Raw genomic sequence first — 18,998 nt, forward strand, 5'->3', positions numbered from 1 at the left:
GGTACATGGCGCCCCCTAGTGGATAACATATTACACCCTCCAGACGCTGTAATTTTAAGCCATGGTCCTTTACCCCAAACCAAAATGTCACAACATAGTAACGACAGAATGATGATCAATAAAAGCAATCAATAAATAATACTTTTAGACATATTTAGCGAAATTAAGTAGTTTCCAGTGACACCCCTGCATGATGATCTGTCACGGCATATGTTGGGAATTACTGAGTCTACAAAGTTTAACTGATTTGATGTCATGATTTACTGCAGTCTCCAAGAAGAAAAAAAATATTTTAATTGTCATGACATACAGTATATGCACATTTACAAATTTGACCTCTGCTTTTTAACCCATCACAGTAGTCCACACTTCAACGCAGGTTAAATTAAAATGGGTAATAGAGACACTATACGCACATTGTTTAAAGACTTGGAATTTTGGTCTCCTTTTCTTTAAAATCTCGATCTTATTTCCTTTTCTTCCTGCTTCAATTAGATGCTAATTTTCTTTGGCCTCCCCCCAAATGTTGACTTGTATTTGTTATATTTTTAATTTTTTATTTCACTTTGCTGTGTAGAGTAATCCTATCGATCAATCTATCCATCCATCCAGCCATCTGTCCGTCCATCCTTCCATCCATCTATCGGTCTATGCAAGTACGGTATGTTTGGAGTAACCAATGCTCCCTCTAATTTTGCATGCTTCTGAGCATTCACACAAACTTGAATTTGAATTGAATCTGACTTTTATTTGGTCTCCCATAGGAGAAACTGGTCTCGGAGGACAGGCCCTACGTGCCGCTACATGCATTGAGCAATGCATACACATAAACTACGCAACATACATTGGACAATACATACAGGACAATATATACTCTACACACATTGGACAATACAATTCTTCCTAACCATCCTCTGGACGGCGGTGAACAACATGAGACACGCACACAGTGGCCAAACCAGTGTCATACCTGTCCAAAACCTGAGATCATAACACGTTATATGATGTTACAAAAAAAGTCAAACCACCTATTAATCAAAATTGAGCATATCATTGAATAGAGGTTTGTGAATTTAATAAAGTTAGCCCAAGTCTGTAAGAATTTGTTCAGGATTTATGCCATATTTTACATTGTGGATCAGCCCAAATTGACTCGTCCAGAAATCAGTGTTAGTAAATGTCAAGTTTGTAATAAGCATGAATACATTTTGTCTTGCATATTAGCTATCTTTATCAAAACTGATCAAGTGGAGAGTGACCAGAGTGACGCTTTTCATCACAATATGTGAGTGTAAAAGTGGCTGAAAAGATCAACAAAATGTTGCATAATGTTATTACTAATTACAGTAAATGTTGAGATGTTTCACTTGTTAACTAATAATCCGCTAGAAGAATTTTATGGAAATAGGATACATTTCTGAAATTCATACTTTTTAAATGATGCTAAACATTAATATTAAAAATCTTTGGTGATATATATTAGGAGACAAATTTAAGACGTCAGAACATTGTAACAGATTTTAAAAGCAGGACAAATTGGCCTAAATATCCTAAGTCACTGCAGAGTATTTAGTTAACTGTTAAGCACACATGCTCCTTTGGACTTCACGTTCGATGGTTAAAACAATCACTGGGGATGACAAGGTGACTAACACGAAAGTGCATTTACTGTTCTATGTAACTGGTACCTCTCAATTTAGTTCTGTCTGCATTTATGTATATATATTTTTTAATTTAACAAACCAGTGCTTTACTCATCAAGACTGTCATTCTTGACTCACATACTGTAACATAGACTCAACCTTTGTAAAAATAAATAAATAAATACATACATACATACATAAAAATATCTGGAGTACAAGCTGAGCAGGATTCTCTGACTATGTTTGACAGAGCCAGCCAATGTGTAGTTATTTGACTCTCCTGGATGGTAACAAAGGCAGCTTGGACTGTGTAAACTCATATTATTTGCAAACACAAAATAAACTCTTCCCCCAGTCGGTTATGGCAACTGGACAGTGCAAAGCCCGGACAAAGCCGCTTATGCTCGTGGGAGTGGCCTCGGCAGAGAGCAATGATAATGTGTATCAATAATTACACGGTATCATGTGTGCTCACCTTGCATTAAATTTTTTTGGTCTCTTTTTTGCTTATAGCTCTGTCAACCACATGTTCCAAATAAACTTTCTTTGTATGAGGAGAAATGCAAATACACCTCAGGTTCGATTTTTTAATGCACTGCACACAATTGCTGTGCGCTGAAAGCGTAAAACACAGTGCCCAATTGCTGACATGCACAGTTTAGAGAGAGATTAGTTGGAATGGTTCTATATAGACTTGCAAATATGTTTCAATGACTGAAATGAATGAAGCGACAGAAACTGAAAGAAAGTAGGGGACTGCACGCAAACTGAAAAGACATCTAGGAGGAGAAGGAGGAGGAGCTCAGGGAAAGAGGTCAGATGCTGAGGGTCGTGTGGCTGACTGATTTCTTTTTGTTGGACTAAATGATGTCTGTGATATTGCAAATGATATAAAACAAATCAGAGGGGAGGCACTAATTTGGGTGCAGGAAATGGGAAGAGAGGTCATGGCTGGGGTCTGCATGACCTGATGGCTGTATGCGGTAACACTTTGTTCCCTGTACTCTACTGTATGGTTGGGCGAACTCCCATCCACACTCACGGATCCATGCGAGGATGTAAAGCGGGTCCATTGTTCTATGGCCAGGAAGAAATCCACACAGCTGGATCTGAGATTTCATTTCCCAATAGGCCCTCCTCTCTAGCACCTCTAAACAGACCTTACTAAGGAGGCTAAGGAGTGTGATCTCCTTTTGTTGGAACACACCCTGCAATCCCTCTTCTTAAAAATGGGGACCACCCATCAGGAGGTTATGGACTCTGTTCAAAACCTTTCCACCAATGTCAACTCAATGGCTGTCCTTTTGACATCCAATGTTCCACCACGACCCAGCTCCACACCTCCAATCAGGGAACGATCTACTCACATAATAGTGCCGTATCTTTTCACCATGAACACAATATCCCATCACCTGAATATTATTCTGGCGAGGTAGGATATTGTGGACGATTTATGTTGCAATGTTCCTTGGTTTCTGAGCAACAACCTAGTGCATATTTGGATAATTGCGCCAAGTTGTCATTAACTTGCTTTGGCGAAGATCAGGGAAGTGGGCCAATTCCTTGTGAGAGTCAAAGTCAGAAACACTGGAATCATTTGATTCTTTTTCTCAGGAGATGCCTCAATTCTTTGATCAGCCCTTCATGAATCAGTCGTCAGGCAAATGGCTAAAGTCATTACATCAGGGTTCTTAGTCAGCTGCAGACTATGCCATCGAGTTGAGGATTTTAGCCTCTGAAAGTGAATGGAATGAGGCTGGACAAAAAATAATAATAAAAAACCAGCTTTCATTTGCGGACTCTCTGAGGAGCTTCAAGATCAGTGGTCTACTAGGGATGAACCAGAGTCTTGACATTCTCTGTAAGATTACATTTGTGTGTCTTATTTTTTCACTTAAATGCAATGTGTGATTATTACTTATTTTTGGTATTTATTTATTTATACATTTTTATTTCTGTGCATCTGGCACATTTCAATCTGTTCAGTTCAAATAAATGCCAAATGTTGTATATGTTATACTACATTGCTCAGTTGGCAACACAGCAGACGACACATTGAAGCGTTTGCTTGCGACCTCGCTTGTACCATCGTCCATATGTGTGCACATAATATAAAAGCACAACTTTTAAAATAATAGCACCCCATATTTAACATTTTATTTGGATTTCATGGTCTTTGTGAGGGCCAGTCAGAGACTCTGGGTGGGCTGGATGTGGCCGCCGGGCTGTCCTTTGCTGAGGTCTGTTTTATACTGCTCATCTTTGGCCATGATTATTGATGTCTATTGTGAGATGATAAATTTAGTCTGTTAGGTTGGAAAAAAATGGGATCTGCATACTGTCTTGTCTTGTCTTGAGAGGAAAGACATTTCATCTGTGCTGTAGCACATTTGACAATAAAGTTGTATCCAATCCAATCCAATACTGTTTGTACAATATTTTTTTTCTTATCCATTGGTCTTGTTCTTTCTCAGTACATGTGTTTGAAATATGTTTACACTGTTTTCAAAGTTTGTTTGAAGTACAGTAAGTATGAGAAGCTTATAATTATTTAAATGATACTGTATTTCTATATGCAGGATTTCTCTGACTGCAGGGATCGTCAGGAACATAACCACCGCGATGGAGGAGGGTTTACTGTACTTGTGTTGACCTGGACTTAAAAAATGAATGTTGTGCTACTTTTCATGCGAATGACAGGAAAATGTTGAATAGTGTGACGCCCCTTTACAGGATTCCGAAAGCTGACCAATCAGAGAAAGGTGTTCTCTTGCGGGGTACGTTTTAGCCTTAAAGAAACAGGAACCAAAAGAGCAGAAGATGATTGAGCAGACAGCCACATGAAGTTAATAAACTAAATAATTACGGCTTATATTGAATTAATCTCGAAGACATGGGTTGCTTTATGGAGCCTTATATAAAAAAAAATACTTGAAAGTTATTGTGTGTGGTAAATGTCCCGAAGCTGTAACATAACAGTCAGTCAGTCAGTCAGTTAGAGGAGCGGGGAGGGGATGGGGGGGGGGGGGGGTGCTGATTCCTCGCCCTTGAGGAAACCCTTTATTTTGATACGTGCGACAAGCCGCCGTGAGCGCGCATTTTCCCCTTCGAGTGGAGCCCCCCATTCTCAAATTAGGGCGGCGCGTTCATGCTGCAAGAGAAGTGAACGCGCTTGAGGGGCTGCGGTCCCATTGACGGCTCTGTCTCCTTGACAGCAGCATCAGCATCAGCAAGAAGTGTCTGCCTCGCCTTGCAGCGACGCAGCCAGGCCAGTGGTCGAGCGGAGACCGCCTTCCGTCGCCACCTCCCTCTCCTCTGCTCGGCCGGAACTCGAATCATCCCCGTGTGCCCGCGTCCGCACCGACCGCCGGAGAAATGGGCTCCCCGTAAAGCAGAGGTGGTGGAGGGGAGCGGCGGGCGGGTGGGAGGGGGGTGGGGGTTCGATACCGGAGCTGCAAGAGGGAAAAGGAGAGGCAAGAACGGCAATCTGGAACATTGTCGTTACCACAACCACCATCGCTGTCATAGCTACTATCACACTGTCGCCGCCGCCCTCGCCGCTGCCGCGCCGGGTGCCTCCCCCCAACCGTCATGGGAACTCCGCATCAGTCGCTCCTTAAACTGCTTCATCCGCAGGCCATGTCGTGATCCGTGGGCTCCGCCAGCGGGTTTTCGTGATCCGTGATCCCAATCGACGGGAAGGAAAAGGCGGGTGGTGGTGGGCAAGATGTTCGCCTCAGTAGGCCCTCGGGGTCCACCCGTCGCTCAGGCCATCCCAGAGCCCGACTTGAGCCACTTGACTGAGGACGAAAGGAAGATCATCATGGCTGTACTGGCTCGGCAACGGGAGGAAGAAGCGAAGGAAGAGGCCATGCTAAAGTAAGCTAAAGAAAGATCGCTGTGTGAGTGTGTGCGCGCGTGTAAGAGAACTCCTCTTCCCCTCTTGTGTAACTAGTGCTCTTCAGCATCAGTACCACAGTTCTTTTCTTCTGTATCTGACCATGCATATGATCATAAGTGTGTGTGCATGGCATGGGTGTAATTATCCTGCTACTCTCTCTCGCACGCACACAAGCACTCGCGCGCGTACACACACACACACACACACGCACGCACGCACGCACACACACGCACACACACACAGGCTGAAATAAAAGAATGAGAAAAAGTGAAAATAGGCCTGCATCAGGTTTTGATACCGATTTTGGGCTATGTGTAACTTGAGGATGATGGTTGAATGAAGAGTGTGTATGGCTCATCACCAGCAGCAAGACATCTCACTTACTCCCTTCTCTGAGAAATAGAAACTATTTTCTCATTTGCACTTGTCCAATTAGCATCAGCACCATGAGTCATGCTCATGCCTCAGTCAAGTGGACTATATTTGCTTTTAACCTCAAGTATTTCATTGACAGATGCAGCGGGAAGCGGGCAATGGAATAGCAGAAAGCTCACTGATGCCTGACATGGCTCATAGTAAAAGTAAAACCCTCCCTGTTGGCTTTTATCTGTGCAGCATCCATCTCAACAGCTGCTGTTCTCAGCTCTGGGGTGCGGTTGAGCCTTTCCCATCCTTATGCACGATATGTAGGCCAGAGCTCTTGCAAACAGACAGGCTGTTATAGAACCAGGAGGCCAATAACTGAGTGGGGAGAAGGTGCCTGTTTAATGTCATTTTGAATCAGGAGTGACTTGTATCCACTGTGTGCATCCACCTCCTCTGGCTTCCCTTAAATGGTCTCCACACATGCATCTATGAAGAAAGGTCCAATGTTTATCATTGCGATCAGCAGGGAAATGAACCCAAACACAGTAGCACAAAGTCCATCAAGTTAAAGTCTTTTTTCATTGTATCTGCACAACGCTGTACACTTAGCCGGGTAGATAGATAGATAGGATGACCCACCTAAGCAACGCGCTCCTCAAGCTGTACGATTCTGTTCTATTTTAAGCACACTGCGTGGACTGATAGCCCAGCACTGGAATGAAGGATCGATTCACTGCACCTAAAGTAGGAAATGTCCAATATATAGCTTCAACTCTAAGTGGCCATGCATAATTTTTAGAAATGTCTCAGAAGCCAAGGATTTAGACACGTCATACTGTGGATGTTACAAATAAGACTGTCAGCACCTACAGTACATTTTAACTTATACTGGCCTCACCAGCACCTTTCTTTTCTGATTGTGTCTCACCAGTTGACAAAGGCAAATTGTTCACAAACGTATAGGATAACTGTTCAGGGCATCTCCAGGAAGAAGAAAAATGTCAACACACATCTCATAGTCTGTGTTATATTAACATTACTACCTCGCGCCTGGGATGTACTGCAAGTTGCGAGTTTGTTATAAGTCAAAGGTATCTGATTTGGAGGGTCTCGATCACAATTCTAGAACAAGGCTCTAGTTAAACAAGTCAAGTTCTGCACACCAAAACCTTCCTCTGTGGAATTTGCTTCGTGCAATGGAGGACAGTCCCCAGTGTTAGCACAGAGTTGGAAAAACATGCAAATAAATTAAAATATGGCGAAAGGGATCTTGCCCAACCTTCTGAATTATTCAAGAATATCGTGTCAAAATACTTTTCTACTTTGAACAGCCAACCTCCCGCGACTGACCCACATGTGCACGTTTACACACGCGCAAACATGTACGCACACACGCAGCGGACCCTAACATAAACAAAACAGAAAAATAAACTAGATAAGACAAGGCTGTGTTTTTAAAAAGGAAGTCACACCCTACCTTAGTAGGAGACCTCTAGTGTTAGGTGCAGAAACCATCGTTCACCATCGTAACCCTGGTGAACTGTTCTTAAATGCTTCTCCTGGCGCTCCAGGTACCCATTATTTGACACTGCCATTGATGAATTGCAGATCAAACAAACTGTGAATGGGAATAAACCCAAAAAAGATACATCTCAACGGCTCTTACTGCTACTTCCTGTGATGTGGGTCATGCGCCACCATGGGTTAAAGGTGACCTGCTTCTTTAATTTATTGGGTTTTTGTTTTGTTTTTTGTTTTGACTTTTTATCCTTTTTTTTGGGGGGGGGGGAAACGAAACTGACAGGATGCTTAGGGTGCATCGTACACGAACCCAATAATATTAACATTCACATAGATACACAAATCTAATAATACTTCTCCCCCCTTTCCCTCTACAACCTTCACGATCGATTTGGGAACAGTCCGCAGACTCCTGGTCGACCCTGATTAAGTGGTTGGGCACTCCTGATTTAGTTATATACAGTAAATGTATATTGTCTGTGAATGCACAGAAAAACAGTTAGTATGTTGTTCTACGCATGGGAAAACTGGAATACTCTGTTTAACCACATTTAGCAGGAGGTAAATAATGATGTCAAAATATTTCCTTATTTAAATTTTACTGATGCGGCCCGATGATCCAGTGGTTAGCGTGTCAACCTCACATTGCAGAGGTCGTGGGTTCGATCCTGGCTCCAGCCTCTCTGTGTGGAGTTTGCATGTTCTCCCCAGGCCTGCGTGGGTTTACTCCGGTTTCCCCCCACATTCCAAAAACATGCATGGCAGGCTGATTGAACACTCAAAATTGTCCCTAGGTGTGAGTGTGAGCGCGGATGGTTGTTCGTCTCTGTGTGCCCTGCGATTGGCTGGCAACCGGTTCAGGGTGTCCCCCGCCTACTGCCCAAAGACAGCTGGGATAGGCTCCAGCACCCCCTGCGAACTTGTGAGGATAAAGCAGATTGGAAAATGAATAGATGGATAAATTTTGCTGAAAAATTTCAATGGTTCCAGCCACTCCACTGAATGCAACGCTTACATTTCATTTTCCTCTTCACTCGGGCGCGCGTATCTCAACCCACATAGAAAATGTTTGCTGAAAGAGATGGATCAAGTATGCAGTAATTTGTCGTGAGCTTGTTATGTTTGTGTGCATGCTTCTACTGTATATTTTTTCTCCAATAAAATGCGAGGACTGCATATTTTGAGCACCTTATGTGTCATGTATTTTTAGCATAGCAAATTACATCGCGGTATGCGCGTGAGGAAAAAAATCTAACAAGATTACAAGCTTTGTCACACATACATTAATTGAATATTTAAATGGGACATTATTATGAAAAGTAACAAGATACACATGAAATGATATTTGAAGTATTGACAGGAACAAGACGTTTTATGTCTTTAGCGCGTGTATAGGGGTTAGTCAGACATATCAGAAATGGTTCTTTTTTCATCAATTAAATGTTTTTAGTCATGGTATTGTGTATGTGACCATAACGTTACGAATAATTTAATACTGTTGGATTAGGCACCAAGTCCCAAATTGTTTAAGTCTGAAAATCAGATCAGATCAGGAAACAGATGGGCATTTCTTCCTGCTTTCCAGGATGTGAAATAGTAGTCTTTGTAAAATAGGAATGAACTGTCAATAAACAAACGTTTATATGTTGAATACAGCCCAAGTGACAACATTTTCTTTTTCTTTGTATTTCAGAGAAGAAAAGCCGATCCAAGCGAGAACTGTCAACTTGGTTGGACAGAAAAAACCTCCGCAGCAAAATGATGTCCGGTGAGTGGCTTACCGAGTTGATGGAATTGAAATTTAAAAAGTGAGTTTAGATAGGGTCCTACATTAGTCATAATAACTGTCTGCTCTTTTGCTTCACGCTTGTTGTATTGTTGTGAGATCGATCTTGCACCTTGGATGAGTCACTCGGATAACAACTACAGCTGTAAGAAATGTATGTGTCAGACTTGAGAGTCACTCTGGTTTTTTGAAAAATGTGCGGGAATCTTGCATGCCACCTTCGACGTATTCATGGCAACAAGGCCTGTGCATCAAAGATAATTTTCAGTCAGGCTGGGATAGGATATTGCAGTTAAGACGGGACAGCAATCAAACAAAATTACATTGTTATTTCTTTTCATTTTAAATGTCTTAATGATGAACAACTCAACATGAATATTTTGCAACACTAAATAGCTACTTTGACAAAATAAGACAAACATAAATTTTCCAAGTTATTTTTAGAGATCCGTGCCACAAGTGGGGGGCCACAAGCATCTTGGTGGGTGGCCCACCCGTAGGGACGGGTCTGTTCTGCTCCAGAGCAATGGACATTATCATGTGAATTCAACATAGCTGGCAAACTGAAGACACGGTTGATTTTGGATGACAATGCCCACATTGAAAAGCAACAATATTAATGGTATTGTTTGTTGTTTTGGCGAAAAAATAAGGGGTGTTCACACAGAAACTTTTACTCCGGCGTAGCACAGGGGCTGCCCCACGTACAAAGTTATAACGGTGTAGCCCCTGAAAACCGCTCAAACCGGAGCAAATTTTACCCTGCTCAGGAGGTGATTTAAAAATTTACTCTGGAGTAAATGCTAGTTTGCGGGGCAGCACCGATATAAAATGGGACGTGTGAACACTACAAGGGCAGACTCGCTACGCGTGAGAAGAGTTGATTACATACGGGTATTGCATCCATGAAAGACACGATGTCGTCTATTTGTTGCCGAATGAATCATAGAATGCGTTGCTTTCATGTTCTGTTGTACTTCTGCCATCTTTCCTTTCTTTCTCTCATCCTTTTACGGTGTCTGATAGACCTCAGCGTTGATTTGTCTGGAGAAATATAAATCATGGTTTTTCAATATGTCACAAACAAGGCGGGGAAATGGAAGGACACTTTACGAATGCGCATGTTTTATTCCGTATTATTTCTAACGTATTGCACGGCCGCAGAAACTGTCATGTGAATGCAAGTGGGGCTGTACCGGGGTTAATTAACACGCTTCTCTTTAGTAAGCAGCTTTATACGTGTGAACGCGCCACAAAATTTACGGTGTAAGATATATCGCAACAAAATACATCGGTGCAGCACCGATGCAAATGTGTGCCGTGTGAACACCCCTATAGACATTTTTAAGACACAGCATAGCTGTTTCCTTTAAACTGTGAATATATGACTCATATTGCACAAAACCACAAAAGTGTGAATCATATCATTTGCAAGCGGACATGATGACATGGTGATATGTGCAAATAGCCTATTAAGGATTGTAACGTTCAGTCTTCGAAATGGTTGGTCGTGGGGGGTCTGTTGAGTGACCTGTAGATTTCAAATACAGCACATACTGTACAAGCCACTTGGTTGGTTTACAACTTAATTCATATTATGGATATTTCGTTCCAAACAGATTGGTGTCGTAGCTTTTTTATCTTCTGTGTGTGTGTGTGTGTGTGTGCGTGCGTGCGTGCGTGCGTGCGTGCGTGCGTGCGTGTATGTGTGTGTGCGTGAGTGCATGCTGGTATGAGTTTTTTTTTTAATCATTAATACAGATGTGAATTGCCACTGTTAGTTGAAACAGACTGTCATCTTACTTTGAAGTAATGTGAGTGTCTCCATCGCTTTCGGCCGATTTGTGCTCTGAAATTCACGTTGCCCATAATTTCTCCATGACTCCTACAGTCTTTCTTTTTGCCATACAATGATCAAAGGATAACACTTGTCTATGTTTTATCCCTGTGCTCTATATGTGTGTTGTTGTAGGTTGGTATATGTGTGCATTGAAACCGTGGCATGACTGTGGATGGTGTGACAAACAATGACTTCTCGGCCATGTTGTTTGCTTGCTATCATGTAAAAGTAATGATTCTGGTTGACATTGACAGCAATAATTAGATGTTTACTGAAGACAGATTCTATTAGAGTTTGCATTCAGCATCAGTTGTAAATTTATTCTATAAGGCTGTATTTCACTGAGAAGAGGTTTGTAAGCACACAGCAAATGCTGTTTTTTCATCAGGGTTCATTCAAGGTTCCAAAGAAGTTTGCCAACATTCGTTTTTCTTGTCGCCATCATAAAAATATTGCGACAAGAACAAGAGTTTGCAACAATTAAAACTGTTTGCCAATGTCTGGCAATGCCTTTGCAACCTTAAACCAACATTCACAGCGTGCGGAAACCCTCGCGAGCCTTCACAGGTCATTGAGAAACGACCTTTAAGAATGCAGTAACCCCAAATGAATTTTGACATGAGTATCGAGGCAGCTAAGTATATTGCATCCATGTGAAAATGACAGAACAGTCATACAGATCAAAATCTTCCTCAAGATGTGGGGATTGTCCAGAGATTGACAAAGGATCGTTTTGGCCACCCCTGGTTGTGGCTTGGAAGAGATTGCTGGGGTTCGCAGTGGTTTTCTTCAGCATGGTACCCTCTGACAGTCGTGCACACAACCTTGCTGACCCAATTTACAAGTTTTAGCAAGCTATTTAAGCTTAGTTTGGTAGAATTGATCTCATCACATTGTCTATACCACTCATGCTCAGAGTTGCGAGAGGCAAGGCATGTCCTAGACAAGTTGCAGGGCACATATAGAGAACAGCCATTCACACTCACATGAACACTTATGGACACTCAACCTATCTTACAAGTTTTTTGCAATGTGAAGAAAATAAGAGTACCTGGGGAGAACATGCAAACTCCGCATGGGAAGGCTGGAACCCAGATTCAAAACCACGGTCTCTGAGCTCTGTGGCGAATGTGCTTACCTTTTCCTCAGTGCAGCCTGTAGAATATCTGTTTGTAATTTTAATCACATTTAACACGCATAGACTCTACAGTATATACTGTATATGTGATTCATTGCTAGTTTGCCTCCCTCAGGTAAGAGGTCCGCAAGGTCCATACTGAAGTCATGTGTTTTTTTTTAAGCTCTCAGACTGAGATTTGAATTATATGTGAATGTGAATGTCAGACAGATAAGGAACAAATAAATACTGTGTGGTCATACATAATTTAGCCTGGACCAATATGACCAGGACTCTGCATCATTGTATTGTGTGATGACACACACTGACTTGCCTGTGTTTGTCTCAACCTCCACTTTGTGGAGCACAGGTGAAAAGTGTCTTGTAAAAGTACTCCGTTGCAAAAGTTAAAGTTGTAGCGACTTCTTACAAATAAAATCAATTTTTCAGCTGTCACTCTAATTGTCTGCAAATGTGCATTTCAATTAGTACAGGACAATATTTATGCAAGATGAATTCTAATAATAATAATTGTAATCTCTTTTGCATTAGTATACAGTACATACAATGCATACATAATTTTCTGTTAGAGAAAGAAAAAACCCGACAATGGTCATTGAAGTCATTTTTAACTGTTGTGACCGGAACTTTCCAAAATGCATAGTGACAAACCAACCACAAATGTTTTATGAGAATGTCCTTTGGACACATGACAAAAAAAGATCTATTTACAAATGCAAAAGTCATGCTGGCAAAGAAAATGGCACTGTGCATACTGTGCATATTGTGAAACACTGAGGAAACCTGGCCGTGTCTTAACTGTGTTGCTGTGTCCAACACATGGTGGATTGAAAGTGTGCAGAGTACAATGAAACCCCAAATCTGTCAAGACATTTGGGATGGTCTGACCAGTGTCAGAGAGCTTGGTCTCAATCGCAGGTTATGGCTCCTCCAAGAGCATAATGACTCAAACCACAACGCTAAAAATACCCAAGAGTGGCTAAGAACTCAATGTTGCACTATTCTGAAGTGGCCTTTTATGAACCCTAAGCTACTATAAATATATTTAAAAGGAGTTGAAAAATGAAGTCTGCAAAAGGTATCTGACTTCAGATAGCTGACCCAATTTGCACACCAGATGTGGATCAAGACATCGACATGTGGGCAAAACTCATTGAGACTTATGAAAATCTTTTAACTGCAGTAGGATTGTCCAGTACAGTATTAAGGTAAAGGTACCATGATTTTGTTCAGGCCAGTTTTACGAAGTATTACTTTGTTTTTAAAATATGATGATGACTAACGTAAAAGTAAGCAATTACCGCTTTTTAGCAACCTTACAAACCATTTAGTGTGTGCCTAACACAGTAATACAATTTAAAAGAATTGTTATAAAAGGTCAATCACCACACATGACTTTTTTTGGGAGGGGAATACCTCCAGTCCAGTGTTAAGTATATGGCATCTCATAATTTCGCCAAGAGCTAGACCCAAATCGTAAGACATGCCCTTTCAGGGACTGATCACCAAAATAAATGATTGGATGCAGTTAAATAATAACATGACTAAAAGGAAAGCCCTATTCCAACATACAACCCACATGCTTATAGACAACGGCAGGATTCAATGATCTTAAATTAATTATATATTTAAAAAAAATCATGCTTAATTTTGTTAGCATGCCTTATCAGTTGCTGTTTAGCTGGAAAATCCGCCAAAAGTACCAGTGCAATAGGCTTTAAAGGATAGATCATTTGAGACCTTGAAAACTAAATACAGATAACGTGGCATTTATTGCGCCATTCAATGTGTTTTCATGATCACATGAGAAACACGTCTATTCATTTCAAGCACTATTAAAAGCACTTCATTAATGTATTCGTAGGGAAACCCTGCAAGACGGATTTCATCTGATGATTGCTCATCACCTAATAAATTAGTTCAGTGCCGGGCTCTTCACTTACAGTACATTCTACCTGATAGAATTGGTGCTCCCAACTTTCTCAGTCGGTTTGCTGATTAATACAGAGAGCATTACCAGACACTCACTGTGTGCCATGAAATAACATATCTGGGTCATATTATTGCAAGTGACCTCTCTGATATGGACATCTATCTCCGGTTTCCTCCCACATTCCAAAAATATGCATGGTAGGTTGATTGGGCACTCCAAATTGTCCCTGTGGCTGTAAGTGTGCATGGTTGTTTGTCTATGTGTGCCCTGTGATTGACTGGGAACCAGTTCACGGTGTCCTCCACCTATTGCCCGGAGGAAGCTGGGATAGACTTCAGCACACCCGAGATCCTTGTGAGGATAAGTGCGTTAGAAAATGAATGGATGGATGTTGATGATGATGATGATGATTGTTGTTATTTATTTTCTTTCAGGTGTTGTTTTTTTTATACTGTGATATGGATCCCGCTGGGTCTGAAATAAAGAGTAATAAGTATTAGTTGTCTTAATTGATGTATTGTAGTTGTGTGTGAGTTGAAGATTGACAGTGACTTGAGTTATTACATGCACAATATTTTATTGTGAAGAGGAAGTTTGGTTGCAGTTAATCATTTTGATTTGTGTGTCCAACGACTTGTTCTTCTATGATGAATAAAGTTCTTGGAAGCACACAGTTGTTCTTTGCCCAATAATTGGGCATAATAATCTGAAAATGGCGCTTCGCTTTGTGTCTGCTCTTGATGCTCGCCGCAATTCCGAGGTCCGGCTTCCGCTCATGGCGAATGGACTGGCCAAAGCTAGAAACATGAGGCTAACGCCTAAGTGCGTGTGTTGGTCACGGTTTTTCCTTGTGTCATCATAAAATCCTGTTCCACCAGAGTTGTTTTGGTGAGAAAGGTTTTGCAGTCAGAAAATGAAAATGCTCTTTGAGGGCATTTTTGGCATTTTAAAATTTTCAGTGACATCGAAATGTGTTTTGGCCCGCCTGGGCCAGCATCTGCAGGTGGTTGGTGGTCCAAGAGTACTATTGCTGGCTTTTTAGAAAAGTTAACCAAACATAATATGTGGCACTCTTATTACATTCATACTCGAATTCAAACAATTTGTATAGCTCCATTCTCCTGATATTTTGGTGGCCTTTGTAGTCACATCTCCTGATTCAAATAGTATATTTGTTTGTCATATAGACATTCAGATGCCGCGTAAAATGTAAGGAACGTGGAAGAGAACTCTCCCCTGATAGCATGGTACCATGGCGATGGCTCAGCATCCCTGTAGTGTGCTGTGCTGTGCTGTGCTGTGAGCCCTGAGATTGGAGAGGAGCCATTTCCTGACTTCCTTCAGGGATTGGCTATGATCCTGGTCTTCCCATGAGCTCCTGCCCAAGCGGCGACCATGCAGGACATGTTTAACTCAAACTCAGTCAGAAATCGTCCCGTTTTTACTTAAATCAAACTGGGCCGCTGAATTTGTGGCCAAGGTTAAAGCACGTACGCTTGTGGCTTGTCAGAAAATGAGCAGGCAGGCTCAACAAAAAGTCGTGGCAGCATCTAGGGGTATGGTAGAGTTGTGATGAGGTTTGCAGACTTACACCAATAATTGACAGCAATCCAAGACTACACTGCAGTTGTTGCAATAGCAGCACTTCTTCTAGAAAATATTTCTCCAAGATGAGTGATAAGTTACACGTTTAAAGAAGATTGTGACATTCACCAAATTTGCTTGAAAACGTGGATCACCCTAAGGTGAAAGTACAATCGGTCAGTTTTAAGAATCAATTCTCACATGTTCCTATCATGCATGTTTCGGAATGTTAACGGAAACAGGAATCCTCTGAGAAAGTCCATGAAAGAATGAGGACAAGACGCAAAGTTCACACAGGGAGGCCGGAGCTTGGATTTGAACCCACAACCTCTGAATTGTGAGCTGGAATTGAAAGCCAGTCACCCACTGTATCACCCCAACCAAAGTCTAAATTGAAATAAATAAATATATTAATGAAAGTATTGGTTATATTCATAGAGTTTTACTGCCAAACTCCTCTTCCTCTACTGCTCAGACAGTTCTGGTATTTTAGCAACTTCGTCACAGAAAATATATTTTCGTTGTTTGTTTTTAGCGGGTCTGAAACAGCTTCTAACTGCTCTGGAACAATTAATTGAATCCATAAAAATGGTTTGACACTAACAAATTATTACTACATTTCATTAAGACGAAGTTGATAGTTTTTGGCACTAGAAAAAACAAGCACAGAGTCAAGATGATGGTAATTTTAACTGAAACAGAAAGAGTGTGTGAAAATACATTTCTTGGAGGAGTAATCGATGCAAAATCATGTTGACCTATTTTGTGGAAACAACAAAAAATGGGGAAGCTACAAAAAAGAGCAACAAGATGTATTAATGGATCAAATTATCCAGATTCAACACCTTCTGTATTTCCAAAATTGAATACTCTGAAATTCGATGACCTAGTGGAGTTCAAAGCATCCCAAATAATGCACAAAGTACACAGCAACCTACTTTGCCGCAATACTCCAAAGCTGTTTGAAATTAGATAGTGTTCGTATGATGAACAAACATCAAACAAAGGTGGGTTTCTGTTTGAGGTGTACATTTGGCGCTTAACTGAAAAGATAGGACTCACCTGCTGTTAAAAAATAGCTGTAAAAGCAAAGTACAAAAATACATCAACCCTTCCCGACTCACCTTTCAACATGGAGACTGCTGAACAATGACTATTGGTGTTCTTTCTCTTCTTTTAAATATTTTTACAAAAACCTTCTATTACAATACCTCAGTTACTTGTTGATCTGTTCAACAAACAACCAAAAAGTTATAGAATTTCTGCGAGCATTTCACTTTTCATACTTCTCGGGGAAATCGCATGAATCTTAATGACAACGTTCTGGCAGAGTATGCAGGACATGATATCTATGGTATCAGGAATGGGGAACAGTTTGGTGCTGATCCAAATTGGAATTGTTTGGCCTTGGCAGAATAATGTCTGAGGATTTATAATACTGCTTAACCTTTAAAATAAAGTGGTCCACAAAGTCATCTTTGAAGGGAAGGAAATGGGGCAGCCCTTACCGCTCCTTGAGGTCCTGTACATTTGTGTTATATCGTTACCAACTTGCTATCTTTACTTGTATACGCTGTGTCTGGCATCACCGGCCCATATGGAACTCTGCATGGGGAGCACACTGCCCACTTAACTCTGCTGTTGGCTTGGTGCTTCCTCCATCTGCCTCTCCTCTCTTCTCCTCTCCTTTCCTCGCATTTAGTGTTCGTGATTTATCTCATCTTCAGTTAAAACCCCCAAATATAGACCTATGCCTTTCTGAATATATTTATTAATGCAGTAGCTGTGACAGTTCAGGCCTGTCATATATCATAATTTTTTCAATGCCTACTCAACTCATAATACTGCTGTTGAATCACCTTTTTAGCGTGTGCCAGTGAAGCGCCACGCTCACCAGATGGTGCTGTTTTTCTCTTATCTTGTTGTATGTCATTTATATTTAATAATTAGTTGGGATAAAAAAAATTGTTAGGCCATTTCAACAGTTTAGTGGGTGTGAGCGCTCCAGTATATGCCTTCTTATTGGACTTTGATTGTGCTCCACAAAGTGTCCACCCAAATGTGTTTCAATGATCCGGAAACAAATTCCGTTGAGCTGTTAAAAAAACGTTGGAGAGTCCACTTTCCTCTCATATTCCCAAAAATAATGATGACTAAATAAATTGAAGACCCTAAATTGTCGACAGGGTATGAATGTTGGTGCCATAGTCAATTGGAGGTTGCACCCACCGATTGACTATGGCAACCGATTTAGGGTTTTACCACCACTCTTGCTAAATCTGCTGGGATAGGCTCCAGCTAACCCAAGATCCTCATGAGGACAAGTGGTCCAGAAAATAGATGGATGGATGTTGCTAAACATATATCTGTTGTGACGTTCTTACAATGAATCATTCTCATTCTTATAGTATGTCATGAGAAAAGAAATTCTATCGACAATCAAGATGATTCTGTTGACCACCTTCACTACTTTTGTATCTACTACAAGGTGGTAAGGTTATCTGTAAAAATAATAAAATACAATCAATTATTTAGTGAGGAAGCAAAATCCATGCAATGGATTTTTATGACACTTTTGCGGATGGCAGGCCACACGTAGCGGAAGAACCCAGTCAATTTTGGAGCTAATACAGATTAAAACATGCCTAGAAGATTCATCTCTTTCTTTGCCCCGATTGTTTCAAAATGTAATTGTTCCTCCTGCCCCAGAATGCAAACGGTCCTACGGTCTTACAGCTTTTTGTATAAACAAGAACCTCAGCTGATTATCAGATGGACAAACTATTAAATACAGTATGTCAGAATTTTTCTCCACTTTTGTTTGCCACTCAGGCTGACCTAGCTTTGTGTTCTGTGCACAAAATCAACACTTTGAAGTAGAGGTGAACATTGTGGTTATTTTGTCTCATTGTTACCTCTCATAGCAAAGTATTGATATGCCCAAAATTAGCTAGTGATACTCTCACTGGTTGACGTAGTGCAGCATACTGTACCACAAAATGCAGTTGTTTCCGAAACAAACAAGTTCTGAGGACACCTGGTGTCACAAATTGTATTGTGTTCAATTTGGAAGATCCATTGTCATTATTTGCAGTCCAAAAGTTTTTGTTGGTTGCACAAAATAAAAAAATCTACACCCAGATATATATTTTAAATAGAATATAACATCTGCTTTGTGCAGATTTTATTTCGTGCAGCCACTTGACAACATAATATGGAGTAAATTCAACAGGCCATTCTCTCCGGTGTAGGTTTCAATCTTGAGAATTGACAACTAATCTCAGCA

General features: G+C 41.0%; 1 protein-coding gene across 1 annotated transcript in view; it reads left to right on the top strand.

The window, feature by feature from the left end:
- Positions 1–5,058: 5,058 nt before the first annotated feature.
- rims1a (regulating synaptic membrane exocytosis 1a) overlaps positions 5,059–18,998 on the top strand; it is a 77,193-nt gene continuing 63,253 nt past the window's right edge. Inside the window, exons 1-2 of the mRNA XM_086121380.1 lie at positions 5,059–5,522; positions 9,125–9,199. Of these exons, the coding sequence (XP_085977506.1) occupies positions 5,371–5,522; positions 9,125–9,199 (227 nt within the window). The 5' untranslated portion in view covers positions 5,059–5,370. The remainder of the gene's footprint in view (positions 5,523–9,124; positions 9,200–18,998) is intronic.

The sequence above is a fragment of the Hippocampus guttulatus genome, chromosome 10 (assembly GCF_054856545.1).
Source record: "Hippocampus guttulatus isolate MCC_2025c chromosome 10, RoL_Hgut_1.0, whole genome shotgun sequence".
Classification (NCBI taxonomy): Eukaryota; Metazoa; Chordata; class Actinopteri; order Syngnathiformes; family Syngnathidae; genus Hippocampus; species Hippocampus guttulatus.